At 38.4% G+C, this 24,395-nt stretch overlaps 1 protein-coding gene across 2 annotated transcripts in view; it reads left to right on the top strand.

Moving 5' to 3' along the window:
* The window catches only part of TMEFF1 (transmembrane protein with EGF like and two follistatin like domains 1), an 80,065-nt gene that overhangs the window by 44,272 nt on the left and 11,398 nt on the right, over positions 1–24,395 (top strand). The window contains exons 6-7 of one of the 2 annotated variants that reach the window (XM_072727846.1): positions 9,559–9,707; positions 11,702–11,767. In XM_072727846.1, coding sequence (XP_072583947.1) covers positions 9,559–9,707; positions 11,702–11,767 — 215 coding nt within the window. The remainder of the gene's footprint in view (positions 1–9,558; positions 9,708–11,701; positions 11,768–24,395) is intronic. The other variant, XM_072727847.1, reaches the window with a different exon arrangement.

Below are 24,395 nucleotides of genomic sequence, written 5' to 3'. Positions count from 1 at the left end.
CTGCCTGTGTCTCTGCCTCTCTCTCTCTGTATCTCTCATGAATAAATAAATAAATAAAATAAAAAAAGTACAGACTTTTAAAACTATTTAGATTTAATAAATTCCTATAATGGCCCCTTAGATATAATGGAAAAATAATTGTATGTTGTTCTTTTTCTTCTGATCACAGGAAACAACACTATTAAACATTATTTTATACAAAGCATAAGCCAGAGTTAGCAATGACAGGCTCCTTTGTCCAGAAATATTTTCCTGTAGTGCTATATAGCTGCTAGTAAAGGTTTCTTTTGAGAGGTCTGTTTTTAAAATGCATAACACCATATCCCCATAACCTTTTGCAGTTTTCTGAATGCCCTGCTACTCTTTAATAGTTTGCTTCTTATTCCTTCTGCCTGGAGTCCCATTCCTATTTATCTACTAGTTTAATTCTTACTCTTTCTTCTCGACCTGGATGAAGTATGACAAAAGTCCCAAGTCAGTGCCTCTTCCCTAAAGCCTCCCTTGCTCTCTTCCACAGTCCCTGTGAGTTTGGTGACCCTATTCTGTGTTGCTTCTTGTTCTTGAGAAATACCTTCTGTGTTGCACTTATGCTATTGGGATCACGAGCAGATTGTTGGTCCCTAAGGTCAGGGACTTTGTCCCACTGATTTCTAGACTGGGTGAACTTGCCATAAGGTTAGGTTGTAGTATCCCTCTATAGGTCTTTGTTGAACTCATGGCTGTTCACAGTAGGGCTGTATTAATCAAGTAGAGCTGCACACAGGATCATTGTATGGATTTAATATACGTGAAAAAGATGGATATAATACTGAACTTGTTGCAGGCTTCATAGGTGTTTTTTAATCTAAATAACGTCACATGAATTAGTTCAATAAACCAGTGTTTTCTTAACCGCTAAATAAATTTACCATATCAAGAAGGAATTACACTTTCTTTATGAAGTAAAGAGAAGGGAAGGGAAAGGATAGATTTTTTTCCAATAATAATACTACTATCTTCAGATGTACATAGTATTTTATTTCAAAGGGCTTCTTTTTTTTATTATTTTTTTTTACAAAAGCTTATTTGGTTCTTTAACCAGTATTATGAGGTATTATCCCTATTTTAAAGACTCAGAGTTGTGATTTGCAAAAATCATAGAAGCCATTGGATTTATTTATGTATGTATGTATGCATTCATGCCTTTGAAATTTGCAGTGTTAGAAACTCAAAAGCTTTAAAAGGTTCTACAGTAAAAAGTCTGTTTCCTAATTCTGTTTCCCAGCCATTCAGTTGTCTTTACTAGAGGCAGTCACTGTGATGTTTATTTAATCTCTCAGCAATTATTTTATGTATGTACAATCAAATGTGTACATACATTCTCTTTCTTTTTTAAAACTAATGGCAGCACACTATATTGTTTCACATTTTATTTTAGAACATGTATTGTAAAATGTATGTTTGCATTCATATGTATGTAATTTAAAGAATACTACATCTGTGTATCTAACACCTAGGGTACAAAATAGAAAATTGCCCTGTTACCAGAATGGAGCATTAACTCAGCCATGGAAGGAAAGGGCAATAGTGCTATGATTATATGAAGGCTTACAGAAGAAGATACATTGAATGGTTTTTTTTTTTTTTTTAATTTTTATTTATTTATGATAGTCACACACACAGAGAGAGAGAGGCAGAGACATAGGCAGAGGGAGAAGCAGGCTCCATGCATGGGGAGCCCGACGTGGGATTTGATCCCGGGTCTCCAGGATTGCGCCCTGGGCCAAAGGCAGGCGCTAAACCGCTGCGCCACCCAGGGTTCCCCCACATTGAATGGTTTTTGAGTCAGAGTCCAGCTTTCAGGTTCCCAGAGAGTTTACAAGATTCCCTTCTGGGGACATCAGTGGACAAGAGCATGAGTGAGTCATGAGGAACCTAGAGCTCATCACAGTTGAGACATCTGCCAGGATTCTAGTGTTGCCAGGTATGGATGACTAGCAGGAAAGTGATCAGAGAAGGGCCTATTCTGTGTTTCTCCTTTCCTCGCCATAGCTGACCTCTAGCTCTCAGGAGTCAATTAAATGAGTGTGCTAATTTGGGTCAGGCAGTAGGACATACAGGGGAGAGTGGGGGAACTTCCCCACTATACTAAGACAAGCCAAGTATCAAAATCTGGATCAGGCTTACCTGGGCATTCTATTCTGTCCCCTGGCTAAAAAGAGCATAGTGGCACTAGGCCTCTTAGTAATCAGTAATTACAGCCATCAACAGGACTGTCTACAGAGTGAAACTATTTCAGTGTGGACTGTTTGCAGTGTACATCTTGTATATAGCTGTCACCCTGGGATCTTTCTTTAGTGTTGTATCTTTTTCAACAACAACCAGTTCTCCAGTTCTCCTATCACAACCACTTCCACTCTGATACTGTCTACTTGGAGTTAGCACAGATGCCATAGAATGAAGGCACAGACCCACAAGACACTACTTGTAAGTGAGGCTCCCTGCATTTCCTCTCAGCACATTACTAATTTGGAGATTCCCACAACGTTGCCTCAGGTTTGATAATTTGCAAATAATGATCCACAGAATTTAGGAAACTGCTATGCTTACTCTTAATTATAAAGAATGCAAATGAAGAGGTGCAGAGGTGCAGGTTCTGGAGGGGTCTTGAGGAGTTTCTGTTCTGTCTCCATGGTGTCAGGTGTACCACCTTCCCAGCATTGGATATGTTCACCATCCTGGAATGCTCCTGTTTGAAGTTTTTTTTTTATTGTAGTTTCATTTTTGGTTAAATTATTGGTCATTGGTGATTGAACGCCATCTCTAATCCCTTTTTCTCCCTTTCCCCAGAAGTCAGGTGGGTTGGTGGGGTGGGGAAGTGGATGTTCTGACTTTAACATGGTTGGTTTTTCTGGTGTCAAACTTGTGCCTCCTTGCCTTCCCTCAATGAATCATTTCCTTAGCATACAGAATATTCTCCAGTCAGACAGTTTCAAGGGTTTTAGGCGCTCTGTGCCAGAACAGGGGACAAAGACCAAATGTATTTTTTGTTATAGCACAAGCATCCTAGATATTCATTTACCTCTCTTCTATATAGGATAGTCTGTTTCTTGTATTTTTGCCTTTAATTTCTTGGTTTTATTCTCCCATTTTAGTCTATTTTTCAGTAGTTTCTTGAAAAAGAGTACAAGATGTTAAAAAAAAGCTAAGAACTTTTGAGATGTAATGTTTGAAAGTGTTTTTGTTTTTTTAATATTTTATTTTTAAGTAATATCTATACCCAGCATGGGGCTCAAGCTCACGACCCCGAGATCAAGAGTCACACACACTCTGCTAGCTGAGCCAGCCAGGTGCCTTGAAAGTGGTTTTATCCTACACCTAATACTTGATTTATCACTTGTCAAGCACATGATTCTAAATGGGAAGTAATTTTCTCTCAGAATTGTGAAAGCATTTGCTCTCTTGTCTTCTAGCTTCCAGTATTGCTTGTAGAAGTCTGAAGCCATTCTGATTCCTCATCTTTTGTGTTACAGAATCTTTTGATCCCAGTAGTGGAATTTCACAATGTTACACCCTTTCTTAGAAAGTTACTTATTTCTGATTTGAGAAATTTTCTGCAATTAGTTCTTTTTTTTTTTTTAAGATTTTATTTCTTTTAGTAATCTCTACAGCCAGTGTGGTGTTTAAACACACAACCCCGAGATCAATCATCACATGCCCTACTGACTGAGCCAGCCAGGTGCCCCTTCTTCAATTAGTTCTTTTTTTTTTTTCAATTAGTTCTTTAATGATGATGATGTCCTTTCCTGTCTTTTCTGTTGGTATTTCTGTTATTTGGTTGTTGGACATCCTAGACTTGTCCTTTAATTTTCCTAGATTTTCTCTCATTTTCATTTTATATATATACATATATATATTTTTTATTGAAGTTCGATTTGCCAACATATAGTAACACCAGTGCTCATCCCGTCAAGTGCCCCCCTCAGTGCCTGTCACTCAGTCACCTCATCCCCCCGCTCACCTCCCCTTCTACTACCCCTTGTTCGTTTCCCAGAGTTAGGAGTCTCTCATGTTTTGTCACCCTCTCTAATCTTTGCCACTCATTTTCTCTCCTTTCCCCTATAATCCCTTTCACTATTTCTTATATTCCCTGTGTGAGTGAATCATTTTCATTTTTTAAACAATTTTGCTGTGCCTTCTGAGATTTCTTCAATTTTATCTACCAGGCCTTTTTTGAGTGTTTTATTTCTGCTATAATTTTCTTTTTTTAAAGATTTATGCATTTGAGAGAGAGAGAAAGAGAGCGGGCAAGTACCTTGGGAGGCAGAGGGAGAAGGAGAGAATCTCCAGCAGGCCCCCTGCTGAGTGAGGAGCCTGCTGCGGGGCTCAATCCCAGGACCCTGAGATCATGACCTGAGCTGAAATCAAGAGTTGGATGCTTAACTGACTGAGCACCCCTGTAATTTTAATTTCTGAGAGTTCATCTTTGTTCTCACGGTGCTCCTTTTTTCAATCACATCCTATTGTTTTATGATTGTGATATCTATGCCTGTGCAGTATTAGTGTTCTGCCATAATGATGAAATTTTCTTTTATTCATTTTTATTCAGTGAGTTATAACCTGTTACTTTTGATGATTTTTTTTTTTTTAAAGTTTATGTGGCCTTAGAAAGTGAGTTAAGGAGTGTTCCTTATAGTCTCTGGATGACTTCGTGAAAGAATAGAATGATTTATTTATTGAATGATTGTAATGAGTGTGTTCATAAATTTTCTTTTTAAATAGCGCCTGGTTCTGAAGCTGTCTGAAGGACTGCTTTTGTTTTCAAATAGGTTAATTTCTTTAATGCTTAAAATACCATTCAGCTTCTATGTCTTTTTTGGTTAAATTTGATAGTTAATAGTTTTAAAAATTACTCATTTTACCTAACTTTTCAAACTTGCTGTCTTAATGTGGCTTATAATAGCCCTTCATTATCTCTTAAACCATAATTCCTGCCAAGTCTAGTCTTTTTCATTCCTGATATGTTTTTCTCTTTTTCTGGATTTATCCTCCTTTGTAGATTCAAAAGTCTTTTCAAAGGATCAGCTTTGGCTTTATTGATCTTTTATGTTGTAACTTTGTTTTCTGTTTCTGCTGAGATATATCTATATATCCATATCTATATCCCCATGTATCTGTATCCATTCCTTTGTTTATTCCCTTCTTTTTTGTTTTCATCAGATTTATTTCATTGTTCTTTTCTTAACTTCTTGAATGGATACTTAGTGCTTTATTTTTCAGCCATTTTTTTAAGACTTGAGAAAAAACTTGAAGTGAGGGATCAAATGTGGTGGGTGTCTGAGGGAAGTGTTCCGGGGAAGGCCCTGAGGAGTGTCCATGGTGTGTTTGAGAGAAAAGTGAGGCCCATGTTGTGAAAGGGGCACCTGGGTGTCAAATCAGTTAAGCATCTGCCTTTGGCTTAGGTTGTGATCTCAGGGTCCTGTGATCAAGCCCCGTGTTGGGCTCCTCACTAAGCAGGGAGTCTGTTTCTCCTTATACCTCTGCCCCTTCCCACCATTTGGGCTCTCTTAAAAAAAAATCTTAAATAAAATCTTATAAAAAAAAGGAAAAGACTAGCCACATCAGGGGTACCTGGGTGGCTCAGTTGGTTAAACATCTGCCTTTGGTTCAGGTCATAATCTCAGGTTCTTGGGATTGAGCCCTGCATCAGGCTTCCTGCTCAGCAGGAAGTCTGTTTCTCCCTCCCCCTGCTCATACTCTCTCTCTCTTTCTCTCTAATAAATAAAATCTTTAAAAAATACTAAAAAAATTTTTAAAAATGTGGAAAATTCGTGTCTCCTTTCATTTGTCACTTTCTGTGCAGAGATCTATGTTTTACACAACAGCTATAATGAGTAGAGAGAACACCATCCCAGCCACGTTATGTTTTGTGATCTTGGGCTTTTTTTTTTTTTCTTTTTTAAAGATTTTATTTGTTTATCCATGAGAGACACAGAGAGAGAGGCAGAGACACAGGCAGAGGGAGAAGCCGGCTCCCTGTGGGGAGCCTGATGTGGGACTCAATCCCAGGACCCTGGAATCATGACCTGAGCCAAAGGCTTAACCACTAAGCCACCCAGGTGCCCCTAAGCTCAAATTTAAATCACTCTATTTTAAAAAATATTTTATTTATTTATTCATGAGACACACACACACACACAGAGGCAGAGACATTTGTTTATCCATGAGAGACACAGAGAGAGAGGCAGAGACACAGGCAGAGGGAGAAGCCAGCTCCATGCAGGGAAGCCCGATACAGGACTTGATCCCAAGACCCCGGGATCACGCCTTGAGCTGAAGGCAGTTGCTCAACCACTGAGCCACTGAACCTAGGTGCTCTGATCTTGGGCTTTTTAACTTTGTTCTTATTCATCTTCCCTTTTTATAATTATTTGTTGTCAGGATTAAATAAGGCAAATGTGAGCATTCTCACACAGTAGGTGCAGAGTAAATGGTCGTTAAATGTTTTGAATTTGGCATATTTACTGAAGTGATTTCTTTCCACCCCTGTGCACACTTCTATGCTTTGGGCATCCTGCCCTCTGCGCCGTTGCCAGTGTGCCAACAGCTGTAAATGCTATAATCAGGAGTAGCAGCCTCTAGAGTCTAATATTTTCCTCCTCTGCTCATAGTTTCACTGAGCCGGACTTTCCTTGGCATGGTAATTTCATTTTCTTTCCTCATGTGCCATTGAGGACAGTAGCTGTGGTTTGTTCTCACCATTGTTAGTCTGACATGCAGTGGTACCATCACACTGAAGAATGCGGACTTTCTCCTACACTTGGTCACAGTTGTGCTCAGTGCCCACTGCCAAATCATTTCCTGGATTGCTGTGGTATCTTGCCTTTGTTGTTGGGCCTTTTCTTGTTCCTGAAATGTTTCTATAATCTTCCCTTAGTCACGTTTTCTCATTTATTGTTATTCCAGTTTTGCTCACTTTATATCCTGTCAAGCTGGGGTCAGCAAGGATTTTCTTTCTTTCTTTCTTTTTTTTTTTTTTTTTTGAAGAATTTTATTTATTTATTCATGAGAGATGCAGAGGGAGAGGCAGAGACATAGGCAGAGGGAGAAGCAGGCTCCCTGTGGGGAGCCCAGTGTGGGACTCGATCCTAGGACCCCAGGATCACAACTGGACAGATGCGTAACCACTGAGCCACCCAGGCGTCCCTCAGCAAGGATTTTCTGTAAAAGTCCAGTTGATTGATATTTTACACTGCAGACCAAATGTGGTCTCTGTCACATTCTTGTTTTTTTTTTTTTTTTTAAAGATTTTATTCATTTATTCATGAGAGACACAGAGAAGGGCAGAGACACAGGCAGAGGGAGAAGCAGGCTCCCTGCGGGGAACCCGACGTACGACTTGATCCCAGGACCCCGGGATCATGCCCTGAGCCGAAAGCAGACATTCAACCTCTGAGCCACCCAGGCGTCCCTCTGTCACATTCTTTTGCCCCCTCCCCCAAAATGTAAAAGCCATTTCTGACTTTAATAAATTCGAATTTTTAAAATTTTTTTCTTGCTTTTTCTTAAGTTTTAAATTGTGAAATGAGTATATATTTAATTCTGTCACTTCTGTCTTCATGTTTCTTAATCTTTCCTATGTTCCACCTCTTTGAGTCTCTGCTATGGTCTGAGTGATTTCCTTTGACATATCTGCCAGTTCCCTAACTCACCTTTAGTTTCTCTAATCTGTTAAATCTGCCTATTGAATTTATTAATTTTTAATTTTTATTTATTTTTTTGAGAGAGAGTGCACACACCATGGATAGGGGGAGGGGCAGAGGGAGAGAGAGAGACTCCCAAGCCGGCTTCCCACCCAGCACAGAGCCCAATACACGATTTGATCTCATGACCTGGAGATCATGACCTGAATGGAGGGCAGATGCTTAAAATGAACCCAGGTGCCCCAAGCTTTTTATTTCTAATAACACATTTTTTATCTATTAGAAGTTCTGTTTGGTTCATTTTTTCCCCTTCTTTCTTTTCGCTTTCTTTTCTTTCTTTCTTTTTTTTAACGTTAATTCTACCCCTGATGTGGGGCTCAAACTCATGACAGGGAGATTAAGATTGCATGCTCCACTGGCTGAGCCAGCCAGGTGCCCTTGCTTGGTTCATTTTCAAATCAACTTGTTCGATTCATGGTATTTTTGTTTCCTTATTTGTTGTAGATATGACTGAGTGAGTGTGTGATCTGCTTATTTTTCTCAGAAGTGTATCTTGGAAAATGTTTGAGGTCAAGGATAGCAAAGTTGGTTTCTCCAAAGGAGATTGCATTTGCTTCTGTCATTTGCCTAGGGCCCCTTCCAGTCCTTGGCTCTTAAAATAAATTCTGGGTTTGAGGTTTTTCAGAACACCCAAGTAGTATTTTAAGTTGTAATTACCCATGTGAGGGTTGGCTTGTGGTTTTTAATTCTCAGGGGAGATGTTTTTCTTCCCTCTCTCCAATGCCGTGGCTCAGGGCAGCACCCCCTTACCCCCTTTAAATAGTCCCTGTGGAATATAGAAGCTCATTTCTAGTTTATCTGCATGCTGAGAGTTGTAGCTTTTTGAGGTACCAGCTTTTCAAGGGTCTTCAAACTCCCCATCTTAGGTAGGTCAGTATTGTTTGTCTTCTATTCCCAGGGGCCTACAAGGCTAAAAGAGTTGATAATTGAATTTATCCAATTTGGTAAACACTTTCAAGGTGAAAATCGGCTTTAGCCAATGCAATTGACCTTCCTCTGTTCCTGTCTTCATTTAACTTTTGTTTAACTTTTGTTCTGAATATTCCTTTATTTCTTGTCAACTTATGAATGCCTTTGAGAGAATATTTTAAAATACTTTTCCTGTATTTTTTGTTGTATTCAATGGGAAAATTAGCTTCTGAGTCTACAGTGTTGCTGGAAGCAAAAGAGTCTCTATTTTTTTTTAAATTTTTATATTCCCAATTAGATTTTATCGTTCTTGGTAGGAGTGACCATGCCTAGGACTTCCTTATGCAGTCTCAGTGTTCAGTGTACACTCAATGATATAGGTAGATGTTCAGCTAAAAACGCTTTGGAAGGCCTTCATTTTACATGGCTTATATCAAATTATGTTTTTTCATCTTCGCAGTTATTTGTGGGGGTCGGTATATTATTATAACCTCTATTTTACAGATAAGTTAACTAAGACTTAAGGGAAGAATCGGCACAAATCTAGTAATTATTTGGACTAGGATTTGGATTCATGACTTTTGACTCATAATTTTGTGTCCTTACCATGTTGCTTTTTAATTAACATTGTTGACATTTGACATCTCTTGATTATTGTATGTAGATGATAAAAATTCTTGGGAAACCACCTGGTTAATAATATCTGGATGAAATTATCTCTGAATTCTCACCTGAAAGAAATTGTTAGACGGGTGTTCGGGTGTTCGCTTTGCTTAATCTTTTATCATAGTGACTTAAAACGAGATATTGACTTCTGTTAACAGAAAGCAGAAAAGAAGAAAATGAAATACAGCATTGTGAAATACTTTTGTTGTAAAATATAGGTAATTTTTGTCTTTTCCAACAGGTGTGTATGTAATATAGATTGCAGTGGCTACAGTTTTAATCCTGTGTGTGCTTCTGATGGGAGTTCCTACAACAATCCTTGTTTTGTTCGAGAAGCATCTTGTATAAAGCAAGAACAAATTGATATAAGGCATCTTGGTCATTGCACAGGTAAAACCCATTCTACTCATTGAGAGATCTGTCTTTAATATTCTATGTCTGAAATCTTATTTGTCATTTTGGTAGTGTTCCAAAATTTGTAAAATGAGAAGTCTTTGATGTTCTTTTTGTTTCTTTTCTTTATATTTTTGAATTTCTTTGTTTGGTTACTAATTTAGATTTTTTTCCATTTATTTTCATTTTCTCAATACTCGAACCATGCTTTTTTATTGATTATGTAGTTACTAAGCCCTTCCTAACACAGACTTGTAGATACATTTATAGTTCTTAAACGTTGTCTCAAATTTAAAATGATTATAGTTGTTTAATAGTTAACTTATCTTAATTATAGTAAAACTACAAGCATTGCCATATATTCATCTTTTTTTAGAGCATAAAAGTTTACTGTATTTTCACATTCTCACTGTAGTTTTCGCCCCTACACATTGTGTAGTGTTAGAGATTTTGGTGTGAGGTTATAGAATGTAAGGAAAAATTATTACCTTCAATTTAAAATTCTTTTTGCTCTTCTGCTTTTTTTGTCAGTTTATTTTTTATTTTTTAAGGATTTTATTTATTTATTCATGATAGACATAGAGACATAGAGAAAGAGAGAGAGAGAGAGAGGCAGAGAGAGAAGCAGGCTCCATGACAGGAGCCTGATGTGGGACTCAATCCCGGGACCCCAGGACCACACCCTGGGCTGAAGGCAGGCGCCAAACCGCTGAGCCACTCAGGGATCCCCTTGTCATAGTTTAGAGCCATGATACCAAGTAAGAATTTGATCTTGTTTTCCATTTTGACTAGAAATATACAGTCACTATAGGCAGAAATTCTCTATCTTCTTACCTTAGTAATAAACATATGAGCTAGGATAATATATCATTTCCTAGTAATATACAGCGTAGAAGAGCCAACACATTTTCATGGACTTGTAGATCTTTCCTGCTTGTAAGGTCCATCCCTCCTACCTTTTTTGGACTTACTAAGAGATATATTTTTATTTAAGCTAAGAGAAAATGTTGTAAGCCAAAGTTTAGTACTTTATATTGTAATAAATTAATTGTGAAATACTGCACAAGAGATTCCAGTACTCTGGTCTAAGCTACCAGAGGATACTCAAGAAGCTCATTAGAGGATTTCCAGGTGGAGGCTAGGAGAGCAAACCATTTGCTGATAGACCCTTTTAGGTAGATAGTTCACTTAGCCTTAATCTTAAAGAAATTTATAGTTTGTTTTTCTTTCATAGAGTGGCATTTAGAGCCTAAGTTGAAACAGTAGCTTAGAGAAATAATACCTGTTATGAAGAACTGGTTCATCATTGAATGGTACTATCTGGAATTTCAAACTTCAAGTTGGTCAAGCTTGAGGATTTTGTTGAATTGAAATTCTATGTAGAATCCTTTGGAGTAGTTGGTCCTTAACTTTTATCTTGGTCCTCTTGATAATACTTCCATTCATACCTAACTATACCTTCGCTTTCCTCCCTCACTATGTAGTAGGAAGCTGAAGCTTGTGCTCCCAACAGGCATTTGTGGTTCATTTACAGTCTTCCCAGTCCAAATTCACCAGTCCAGGGGCATTTCTGTCCTAAATTTTGTCTGATAACATAGCCGAGATTCTACCTTGATCTTAAACTGATAGGTTTCCAGGGAAACAGTGGTAGGAGAGGTAAATCCTGAGACCATTGTCTCTTGGAGAGAGGACTAATCCTTTCCCTTTGGGGTAGGTGTTATTTTAGTTTGCACAGGGAAGACTTTTTAAGGAGATGACATTTGAGCTGAACTCTAAATGAAATTAGATTGTTCATCTTGCAGAACTTGTATATATTTGGGATGCCTTGAGGCCTAAGATAGAAATGGCACAATAAATCAAGAGAGTGGTGGGAAACGTGAGTAGGATAAGTGGGCAGAGTTGGGAAGGACCTGCAGCATTTGGAATATTTGCGAATTTCATGGTATGACTTAAATGTCCTATGTCTTAATTTGAAAACTTTTCTCTTATAGACACAGATGACACTAGTTTGTTGGGAAAAAAAGATGATGGACTACAGTATCGACCAGATGTTAAAGGTATTGAATCATGATTTTCCAAATTTTGGCCAACTATTGAAATATGGTCACTAGCTGTCCTTAGTAGTAGTGATCCTTCCAATTTTGCTCTCTATGGAAATTTATAGGTTATATTATTAGTAATACTATGAAATGAAATAGGTAAGGTGCTTATTCTCAGTTTATAGAATACTCTCATGTATGCTTTTTTTTACTTAAAATTTTTATTAAGATAATTGTAGATTCACATGCAGTTGCAAGAAATTATATAGAAAGATCTCTCATCTTTGCTATTTAAATCCTCCTTACTTCTTTAGAATCTACTATTAATGCTTGCCCTCTTTGCACCAGTCTTTGATCCTTCTGCTTGGAACTTTTCCCTTAACTAGTATTCATCCTTAAAGCCTTAGCTTAGAAGTCATTTCCTCTTGGGCAGTATTCATTGATTCCTTAAGTTTAGATTAGGTGCCTCTCTATATACTCTCCTATCCAAACACTTAACCTATGTTAATTATAATTCTCTTTTTTAACTCATCTGTATCCCCCTCTAGGACCTGGGTTTTATGAGGACAGGAGACTGTATCTCTCTTGTTCACTTTTGTATTCCTAATTCTTGGCAGAATGTTTGGCACAGATGTAGGTGCTCCATACTTGTCAAAAGAATGGATACAGCTCAAAGAAACTGTAGGATTTATTTGTACAGAGTGTTACATGTAGTAAAGGTCATAGTAGCAGGGATTGAATTCCTTGACCTGAAGTCCAGTGCTCTTTGATTAATTTGATTCTTACAACTACAGTGAGGGCTAAGGATCAAGGGGAACATTGAGGCTTTGTGAGGTTCTATCTAGAGAACTGAAGCAGGTCTAGATCTTGAGACTCTTATTTTGAGACAAATATAATTGCTCTTTCACACATGCATCTTCTATCCATTTGTTGGGTTATAATAATGAAGAATTGTTTTTAGGTGTGTAATCCACCTTTTCTGCCTAATTTCTTTCTTTTTTTTTTTTTTTTTAAGATTTTATATATTTATTTGATGGAGAGAACACACAGACAGGGGGAGTGGTAGGCAAATGGAGAGGGAGTAGCAGGCTTTACATATAAAAAATATATAAGGGACGCCTGGGTGGCTCAGTGGTTGAGTGTCTGCCTTCGGCTCAGGACGTGATCCCAGAGTTCCGGAATTGAGTTCTGCATCGGGCTCCCTGCGATGAGCCTGCTGTTCCCTCTGCCTGTGTCTCTGCCTCTCTCTGTGTCGCTCATGAATAAATAAGTAAAATCTTAAAAATTTTTTTAAATGTAAAATGAGAATAATAATAGTACCTATCTCATAATTTTATAAAAATGAAATAGTACAGGGGCACCTGGCTGGCTCCTTTGGTTAAGTGTCCGACTCTTGGCTTAGGCTCAGGTCATGACCCATGGGTCATGAGATGGAGCCCTGTGTTGGGCTCCGTGCTTAGTGCGGAGTCTGCTTGAGGATTCTCTCTGCCACTCTCCCTCTGCCCCTTCCCCCACTTCACGCGTACACACTCTCTCTAAAATAAATAATTAATCCTAAAAAATTAAATAATACATGTCAAGTGCTTAGAACAGTTTCTGACATAAGTACTTAATAGATGGTAGCTGTTATTATCATTGAATAATTTGTTATTTCCCTCACTAGAATCATGTCACACCTGAATCATTTATATCTCATGAGCTCCTGAAATACCAGTTTCCTATGTTGATACAAGTGCTGTATTTAAAATAGAAATCTTCTGTATTCCCGTAGGAGACATAATAGATCAGCCCCGGTTTTATTCTCTATACTGTTAGTACATGACCAGAATATGAAGGCTGTTTTTCAGTAAGTAGAAACTCATACTTAATATTTGGAGAATTGTATATGCCCCAAATACTTATCTGCCTTTGATAAAATTACAGGGATAATTTAGTGGCTAGGCCACTTTTGAGATAGTGATAATTCTTTACACATGAGAATTGATCCATAGGGGCACCTGAGTGGCTCAGTTAAGTGTTTGCCTTTGGCTCAGGTCATGACCCCAGGGTCCTGGGCTCACCCATGTTGGGCTCCCTGCTTAGCAGGGGCCTGCATCTCCCTCTCCTCCGTGATCATGCTATTTTTGTTGCTATCTCTGTCTCTCTTTCAAATAAATAAAATCTTTTTTTTAGAAGAATTGATCTATAACTCATAAAATTATCATCAATAGATATAATTTATTATGTGCCTACATTACACTGGTCATTTTATTAGACTGTTGATGGATAGAAAGATATCTAATACATGACATTCATCTTTAAAGAGCTTTTGATATCATAAGAAATGAATATAACGTAACAAAGTAGAAATTGGTTATTGTCATCAGTGTAGAGTAGTTAAAAGTGCAATGGGCATTCAGAAAAGAAGAGATTACTATTTGGTGGAAGATAGTGAGGATCTGAGAAACCTAATGGAAGAAGTAGATTTTGGACTGAACCTTGAAGGATCTTTGGATTTAACAGAGGTCAAAAGGATATTTAAGGAGAGTAGAAGAGGGGATCCCTGGGTGGCGCAGCGGTTTAGCGCCTGCCTCTGGCCCAGGGTGCGATCCTGGAGACCCGGGATCGAATCCCACATCAGGCTCCCGGTGCATGGAGCCTGCTTGTGTCTCTGCCTCTCTCTCTCTCTCTGTGACTATAATACATAAATAAATTAAAATTTAAAAAAAAAAAAAAGGAGAGTAGAAGAGTATGAGTGGAGGTGTGGATGTAAATGTTATGATAGAATGGTAAGGAATCCTTTTTTGGCTGGAGAGTAGGAGGCTTAAGAGTAGAAGTAGAAGGTGAGAGTAGACTAGAAAGCTTGGGGCCAGATTGTGTAGTATCTTTTTTTTAAGATTTTATTTATTTATTTAAAATTTAAAAATTTTATTTATTTATCTGAGAGAGAAAGCATGAGTAAGGATGGGGGAAAGGGGCAGAGGGAGAGGAAGAGGCAGACTCCCCACTGAGCAGGGAGCCCAGTGTGGCTTGATCCTAGGCCCCAAGACCTGAGCCGAAAGCACCCAGGTGCCTCAGATTGAATAGTGTCTTTTTCTTTTTTTTAAGATTTTATTTCTTTATTCATGAGAAACACATACAGAGAGAGAGAGAGAGCCATAGAGACACAGGCAGAGGGAGAAGCAGGCTCCATGCAGGGAGCCTGACGTGGGACTCGATCCTGGGTCTCCAGGATCAGGCCTTGGGCCGAAGGCGGCGCTAAACCGCCGAGCCACGGGGCTGCCCTCATTTCAATTAATTTAAATTTAAATAGCCACATGTGGACTGTGGCTACCATATTGGATAGGGGAGACATAGAGCATAATGAGAGTTGCAGAAAGTTCTATTAGACAGCATATTACAAAGGAGAGGAGGCTTGACTTAGGATGAAGCAGAAACAGGATCCAGAGACAAACAAGATGACTAGGGTGGCACAGAAGCCAAAACGGAGAGGTCACATAAAGGTATCAGAGGATGAGCATTGAATCTAAAGAGAAGGGAATCATTGGTAATCTTGGACCAAGGAGTTTCTCTTGAGTTATAAATATGAAATCCAAATTGTGAAAGAGTTGACATATTCTAGTAGTGAGTAGAGGTAAAAGGTAGTTGTTTTGTATTTCCCCCCATTTGCTTCTATTTTTTTGTCCTCACAAGCATTTATAGGAGGCCTTTAATAAGTATTTGTGTCCCTGGTACACAAACAAGACTAGGTAGGTAGGGATCTAGGGATGGAGGTTACAAAGTGAAAAGCAGGAATACAACATCAGCAAGAAACTGGACAAGTTGGAAGATCGTACTCCGGGAAGAGTTTTTAAAGTTGATCTCTTGGAGAGTAGTGCTCATGAAATGGAACATTTGAATGTCCATGGTGGCTGAATTAGTGCTCTTCTTGAGCTGTTGGGAAACCTGTGGTAAATATTGAAATTATAGTGTTGGAAACTGTATTGTAGATATTGAAGCCATACAGGGTATGATGGTTGAGCATGAGATATTTAGGAGATGGGTATGTGATATTTAAAAAACTTGACAATAGAAAATTTCAAACACCATATAAACAGAATAGTGTAATGAACCCTCATGTACCCAATATCCATTTTCAACAGTTTTAAGCATTCTGTCATTCTTATTTTCTGTGTATACCTCTACCCACTTGATTATCATTATTCTTATTTTACAGGTGTTTTTTTGAGGTCTCACATTCAGTGAGATATACGAATGTTAAGGTATCAGTTTTGAAAAATGAATACACCCCATGTATACTACATTTTATCATAGTCTCTAACATTCTGTCTACCCAGGAAGTTCCTCTGTGGGATGTGACATTTCAACGTGGCGGCCACTTTTATCCAAAGGATATTTTCATACAGCCTAAAATCTAACCTTAACAACCTTTTTTATTTCCAAGACATTCTTGCTTCATTCCTGAGCGTCACTTCACCCCACCCCTCATCCCCTGTTTGGCCTCATCCTCTAAATAGCCTCTCTTCTTGCTGACCAGCGCTACCAGAAATACTGAAATACTGGTATTATTTTACCCATTACTTGGTGACTCTTGTTTATATGTTTTAATATTCTTTTTTTTTAAAGATTTATTTATTTTGAGAGAGAGTGTGTGCGAGCAGGGGGAGGGGCAGAGCGAGAGAGAATTCTCAAGCAGCCACTCCTCTGTGAATGTGGAGCCTGACATGGGGCTCGATTCCAGGACCCTGAGATCATGACCTGATCTAAATCAAGAATCAGGTGCTTAAGCTTAACTGATTGTGCCACTGAGGTGCTCCTCATTTAAATATTTTAATACAGCTCTTTTGATAAGCTATTTCTAAGGTGGTCTTGATAATTGCCCTCATTGAATGGTAAGACTGAGCCAGTTGCTAGAATCTTGGAATTCTGAGAGTATGTGTTATGGAGCAGGTAAAGGGTGGGATTGATGAGGATTGATGAGCATGATGAGGATTTTTAGAAGGCCGTCTGGGTAGATGGCACAGATGCCTAAGAGATGAAGGTCATTGGGAGAGGAGAATGGAATACTGATCTGGAGGTGACAGATGGGAAGCACAGCAGGGGAAAGTGGAAGGGAAGGGGATATAGGAAGTAATGTGATCCTTGGTATGTCAGGGAAAAGAAAGGAGTACTTCCTAAGGGAAGAATGGCTGAGGAGGTGGATGAGTTTATTTATATCAGAAAATATATTTCACTGGGCAGTGTGGAAAGGGTAGGAAAGGAGGAGTTAGGGTTTGTATGGAAAATAGAGGGATTTAGGAATGACAGTGGGAGGTGTTGGAGGGTAGGCAGGCTTTTTTACTTACATAGGTAATTTAACCCCATAGGTTGCTGGGGTCTTGGGAGACTGGGGTTAGGGAATGCTGTATGGAGGAATAGGTTAGTGACAGAGCTTGGAGTGCAGGGTAGTATAGGGGAAATAAGAGAGAATATACTGAATTACTTAACTGTAGGAATTTGTAGAAATGAGCCAGAGAGTTACTGATATAGTGGTGATGTGGTTGTTGTGTCCTCAGCAAATGATCTACCAGGTGCATGTCTTGGTTGTTAATAGCAACTCCTTATGCTTTATTTAGGTTGTTCATTGATGCACCAGGACAACCAGCCAGTGGAACATGCCTTTTGCAGATAGGCCATCTGGTGCTGGGTTTTCTTATAACATCATCGCTTAGAACCATACTCTCCTTTGTATTTGAAAACACTGCCGCTGGTGGTAGATTTGTTTCTGAATGCCTCTGTGGGTGGAAGGAGCCACTGGGTGACCAAGTATACTTTTTATATCTCACACACACAAACATTGTTCAGAGTCGAGCAATTGCAGCTATTGTTCACAGAGCCTGTCACCACTTGCCTAAGGGCATTGTTTGGAGAAGGCCATTCTGTGCCAATTCTTGCTGTGCGAAGCTACATCTGTGCTGTGGTTTCTGAAACTGTGCTTTATTACATCTTTAAAGCCTTTTTACATTTCCTTTTTGAAGTTAATCTAATTTACTTGGTCCAGAGAGCAGGTGCTTGGACATTCTGCTTTTGTCCATTCCCTATACATCTCCCAACGTAGTTTGGTGAAATAATAGTGTGATGGTTAAGAGCTTGCTCTGTGGAATCAGACTTGGTCTACACTTAAAGGCTGTGGCCTCGTTTCTCAGAACCTCAATGATCATGTCTGTACAGTGGGGGGACACTAATATCTACTGCCTAGGATTACTCTGATTTTTAAATGCTATATCTCTGAATTTTTGTCGATGTTATTATGATGATTGTCAATATTTTTGTTTTCTGTTTTCATTGTTGGTACCTGGCTGTGGTCAAAGGTCTCACCATTGGTGAGTCTACCTGTAATCTACATCATGTTTAATGTGGCTAACAAGTGGTATCAGTAGGGTATTCATCCATTCAATAGTTCTTCCTCATGCACCCTTCTTGTGTCAGGTGCTTTCACATATTTGTGTTATTATTTGATCCTTATCACAACCATGTTATTCTCATTTTGCAGATGAAGAAGCTGAAGCTGTGAGTTTGTGGCATGTAGAATGGCAGAGCAAGGACTAGAATTCAGGCTTTCTGACTCTAAGCCCTGCTGCTCTTTTTCTTATATCACAGTTATTCCAGAATACGCTTCTGCTCCTTTGCTTTCTTTCTTTACTTAATTTCCTTTGGAACTTTAATGTACTCTCAGCCATCACCTTGGTGAACATTTGTTCTCTAGCCTTGATTTAGAGCTTAATTTTAAGTGCTTGTTTCATATATTCATATGTAGTACCTGGAATATAATAAGTGCTTAATAAATACTTTGGATGACTAGAGGTCTCAATTTGAACTCAGCTTACTACATTTACTCTACTGAACCCTCCTGTCTTTAGACTCATATTTAGAGTCATTTTTTTTGCCAATTTTTAAAATTCTGGTAAAATCTATAAAACAGAATTTACCATTTTAACCATTTTTAAGTGCACAGCTCAGTACTATTAAATGCATTCATGATGTTGTGCAACCACCACTACCATCCATTTCTAGAGCTCTTTCATCTGTGTTTTTTAAAGATTCATTTATTCACTTCAGAGAGAGTGCGTGCACATGGGGGCAGTAGCAGAGGCAGGGAGAGAGAGAGAATCCTAAAGCAGACTCCCCACTGAGCATGGAGCCCCAGGTGGGGCTTAATCTCATGACCTTGAGATCATGACCTGAGAAACCAAGAGTCAGATGCTTAGCCAACTGAGCCACCCAGAGGCCCTAGAGCCCTTTCATCTTGTAAAACGAGCTATACTCAATAAATAATAGCTTCCCACTTACTCTTCCTCTCAGCTCCAGCAGCTATCGTTCTTTTTGTTTCTATAATTTTGGCTACTCCAAGTACCTCATACAAGTTGAATCCTATAGTGTTTGTCTTTTTGTGACTGACTTATTTCAGTGAGCATAATGTCCTCAAGATTAATCTGTGTTATAGCATAAGTCAGAATTTCCTTTTTGAGGTTGAATAGTGTTCCATCAAATGTATGGATTGTGTTTTATTTATCCATTCATTCATTGATGGACATTTGTGTTGGTTTCCACATTTCAGCTATTACGAATATTGCTGTGAATATGGGTATATAGTTGCTCTTTGAACCCTGCAGTTCTTTTGCATATATCCCCAGAAATGGAATTGCTGGGTCATATGATAATTATATATTTAATTTTTTGAGGAACCACCATACTGTTTTCCACAGTGGCTATGTCATACATTCTCATCAGCAGTGCACAAAGGTTTTAATTTCTTCACATGCTTGCCGACAATTATTTTTATTTTTCGATAATAGTCATCCTAATGGGTGGGGGTGCTGTCTTGTAGTTTTTATTTGCATTTGTCTAATGATTAGTGATGTTGAGCATCTTTCATGTAATTATTGACTTTATTTTCTTTGAATTCATGCATATTTTCTTTCCTTTTGCATAATTCTGTATTAAAAGCATCTTCAATGAAGATAGTTCTGTTCTGCTAAATGCCTAAAGTACATTGAAGGAGTTAATGCTGGATACTACTTGTAAAGATGGTTGTTGCAAACTATCTAAAGAATGGGCTTGGGGAAGTTTGACCTTAAGAAAAAAAAATTGTTGGATGGGGATGTATGGGGTAAACAGATATGGGGAAATCAGTAGCTAAAGAAAGATTTCATTTAACATAAGGCACATTTGATAATATTGGAATTGTGTTGAGTTCTTTACCTCTGGAAAGTGGTAAAGTAGAAACAGGATCTCAGGGTTGTAACTAAAGGGATTCCTTTATCAGACCAGATGGCCCTCAAAGGCTCTTCCAGTTCTGAGTTGCTGAGGGCTCATTCCAGAGCACCTTCAAGCTGAATTTATTTTTTCTCTATCTCTAGGATTTATTCTTACTGCTAAGCTCTAGCTCAGCTTTTCATTGCCACAGGTTTGGATTATGTAGTAACTTCCTAATTGGTCACCTGGTCTTTCTAGTTACCCTGCCTCTTTATCTTGCATGCTTTTATACAATTAAGTTTTTGAACAGCTTTTTGTTGTATAATTTTCATGCCACTAAGTTCACCTGTTTGAAGTGTGCAATTTAGTTTTTTTTTTTTTAAGACACACAGAGAGAGGCAGAGATATATTTATTTATGAGAGACACAGAAAGAGAGGCCGAGATATAGGCAGAGGGAGAAGCAGGCTCCCCACAGGATCACACCCTGAGTCAAAGGCAAGTGCCCAACCACTGAGTCACCCAGGCATCCCTGAAATTCAGTTTTTTAAAATTAAAAAAAAAAATTAAAAAAATCTCTACACCTAACGTGGGCTGGAACTCAGCCCCCAACTCTACGGACCTGGCCAGCCAGGTGCCCTCAGTTTAATTTTTTTTAAAAAGTATATTTAGAATTACATAAGCATCTTATCAGAATCAAATTTTGGGCCATTTTCATTATCCCCAAAAGAAACCTGACGCCCATTTTAGCAGTCACTCCCCATTCCACCTAACCACCAGCCCTTGGCAACCACTCTCAGATGATAGAAAACAAGACTTTCATTGTGTTATTCTCCAGCTAGGCGGCCTTCAATGTCTTCCTTGTCCATATGACTGAGAACACATTTCTCGGGGTACCTGGGTGGCTCAGTTGGTTAAGTGTCTGACTCATGGTTTGGCTCAGGCCATGATCTCAGGGTTATGAGATCAAGCTCAGTGTCCACTCTCCACTCTGCAGGGAGTCTGCTAAAGATTTTCTCCTTCTCCTCCCTTACCTCAAATAGATAAATCTTTTTAAAAAAAAGAAAACATTTATCACCTGGCATTCATAATTTTCCATAATCTGATTTCAGCTTATTTTTCCAACTTTGACTTACACCCTTCCCCAATTTGAATATACAGCTCTGGACTAAAGTTCATCTACTTCCTGTTTTTGTTGAGAATGCTGTGTGCATTTTACCTTCCTTTTGGTTTCCACTCTTCTATATAAATAAATCTGATTATATAAATTCCACTCTTCTACCTAAATAAATCTAAATATATGCTGAGACCTTACTTGAGTCCTGTCCTTTCTATGAATCCTTCCTTGAGTAATATCACCTACAAGTTAAAAAGAGAGTTCAAGTTCTTTTAAACTTGAACCTCTCGTAGAACCTTGTATTGTAAAAAAAAAACCTTTTGTCATTTAATGTTAACTATCATATAGGAACTCTTACATTGTATTTTTCAGCTTTGTGTGTGTATATGTTGATTCCCTGAATTGATGATAAGCTTATTAAGGGCAGGGACCATGTATACTTTTTCTTTATATCTTCTGTAGCTTAGCTGAGCATATGGCTGTGCACAGAAATAGTATGTAAGAATAATGGAATGAATAAAGCCAGCATTGAGCGGAATGCTAAATTTGGACTCTGTGACAGCCACAGACTTCACATTCTTACTGGATATGTCTGTTTTTACCAGCTGAGCTATCCGAGCTCACCTATGTCCATGCTTTTACATGGCTTTGCTTTGTCTAGAGCCTGATGCCACATTCCTTCTACTGGTGCTATACTTTGTTTACTAATTTCTCAAAATCCCTTTCTTGATTTAGTTAACTTTCTCTTATTCCTGTGGTGTAGCTGGATTCTCTGATAGCTTTCAGTTCTGCATTCTTGAAATTTCCTGCTGTTTATAGGGCTTTCTTATGGTAGCTTAGTGCACTACCACAGCCTCTATAGACCTATAGAGTACCATTATTATATGCATTGTAAGATCTTATTATTATAGGTTGGTACATAACCTTAGTCTCAGTAGTCCTATTATTATGTACTTGGTGGTGTAACACACCATGAAAGTATCATGTTCTGAGAAGATGCAGGATGATGAGTGCTATGGGAGACAGTTGCATTCCTCAAGTCACTTATGGGTTGATTGCAAATGTAGAGCAGCACTTTTAATTTGAAACCATGGCAAGAAAAGTACTATGTTTTAAGTGTTAGGAGTTATAAAGAAATGAATAATACAAACGTCTAGATTCTTATGGCGCTCACAGTCTCATGGTGTAGAGACTGAGTTTAAAAACCCAAATGGCCCAAAACAAACAAACAAACAAACAAACAAACCCAAATGGTTGTAAGACAATATCACGAGTATTGTAGTGGAGAAGTGGATGCCCAGGATTATAGCAGCCCCAAAGGATAGTTTGATTTCTTCCGCCATGGCAGAATTATAGTTTGGGAGTGGGAGGAGACCTTATGAGCCCTTCAAGGGCAGGATATTTTTCTGTCCCCAGCACCTAGCGGAGTGCCTGGCATATGGAAGACAGTCAATAAAGGATAAATGAGTAGTCATCTGTACTGTTGCTGTCTTATATGGTGGCTACTAGCAGCATGTAGATATTGAGTACATGAAACATGGCCAGTTGAAATCGAGATGTGCTGGAGTGTTAAGTACTCATCAGATTTTAAAGATTTAAAGACAATGTAAAAAGAAATCACAATTTTTTATATTGATTATATGTTGAAATGATACTTATTTGATATATTAGATTAAATGTATGATGAAAATCAATTTACCTATCTTCTTTTTACTTTAAAAAAATATGTTTCTAGAAACATATTTTCATATCAGACAATGCTGATCTTAGCTGCCTTAGAGAAACGATGTGATTTGACCAAGGTTGCAAAATAGCAGAGATACCTTAAAGTTGAGAATTTGCATGTTGGATTTCTTGACTTCTGGTTCAGCTTTCTTCATAGCCATAAATTAGTACAATGTAAATATATAAATTTTGAGGTAAAATGGCATCAGTTTGGTTTTGTTAGAGAGGACCCAATCTCTCTGCTTTAGTTGTCCTATCATTGAGCCTAATAATTGTTAGACATTTTTTTTTGTTTGTGTGTACATCTCAGTCTCCAGAAAACTTGGATTTTTCTGTTTTATTCACACTTGGTACCTCTATTCCCACTTCTCCCTTGTTCTTCCCCTTTTCTGCACATATACATTCACACAGCCTCCTATTGTATTCCTTCTTAATTTGTTTCCATTAGTACTTTTCAAATTATATCAATACCTTTATTTATATTTGGGGAGATAGCCTTTGCTGTTACAAGATGTGCTGTATAGACAGCTGATTCTTTTAGTGGTCTTGTACACGCATGAATTATCTCACATAATCCTCTCAACCCCATAAAGTATAGGTCCTCTTATTATCCTGACTTTATAGTTATGGAATCTCAGTCTTAGAGTGGTACACTCAAGGTCACACAGCTAATAATGCACAGAATTTAAGCTAGAACTATGAGAAACTGACAGGAAACCTGGGAATGTTTCCTACAGAAGGACAGGCCTATCAACATGGGGGACTCTTGAGTCTGTAGAGCTGAGGATAAATGTATGTATGTATGTGTGTATATACCAGAAAAAAAGGTTTAAAAATCCATTGCAGAATGTGTGAGTATATGAATGAGTGAGTAGTATGTGCGTATGCAAGTACAAGAGAGAGACAGAGACAGAGGGGGTGGGGAGAAAGGGATGGATAGAGAGAATGAATGCATGAAATTGATTTTGAGGACTAGGTCTTCATGCTTCCATCTTTCCTGCTCTTTCTTTCCTGATTCTTAAAATTTCCTTTCCTTCCCTTTTTCCTTCTTTCTTCTTTCCTCCTTCCCTCCCTTCTTCCCTTCCATCCTCCCTACCTTTCTTTTCTCTCTCTCTCTCTTTTTTCTTTCTGCGAGAAAGACCAGATGGGGGAGGGACAGAGGTAGAGAAAGAATCCCAAGCAGGCACCACGCCTCAGCCTAGAGCCCCACTCGGGGCTCTCTCTCATGACTTTGAGATCATGACCTGAACCAAAATAAAAAATCAGATGCTCAACCGACTGAGCCACCCAGGCACCCCTCTCTTCCATTTCTGACATTGAAATTACTCACCATACTCCCATTTTCTTTATTCAGCTCAGCTCAGTTCAAATTGATATACCTAAGTCTGAACAGATGTTCATCCACCTGTTTACAATGGTTCTCTTTTGATAGAGGGGTTTCAGGTGATTTAGTTTTATTTATTTTCTATATTATTTGAATTTTTTATACAATAACATATACTAAGGAAAAACCATATTAAAAAAAACAGCAAAGCTATTTTTCATTTTGAAGAAAAAAATCAATACACTTGATAATTTTCATTCCAAACATA

The sequence above is a fragment of the Vulpes vulpes genome, chromosome 12 (genome assembly GCF_048418805.1).
Source record: "Vulpes vulpes isolate BD-2025 chromosome 12, VulVul3, whole genome shotgun sequence".
In the NCBI taxonomy this organism is placed as follows: Eukaryota; Metazoa; Chordata; class Mammalia; order Carnivora; family Canidae; genus Vulpes; species Vulpes vulpes.
Note: the sequence above shows the minus strand (reverse complement) of the source record. Positions and strands in the feature narration are given on the sequence as shown.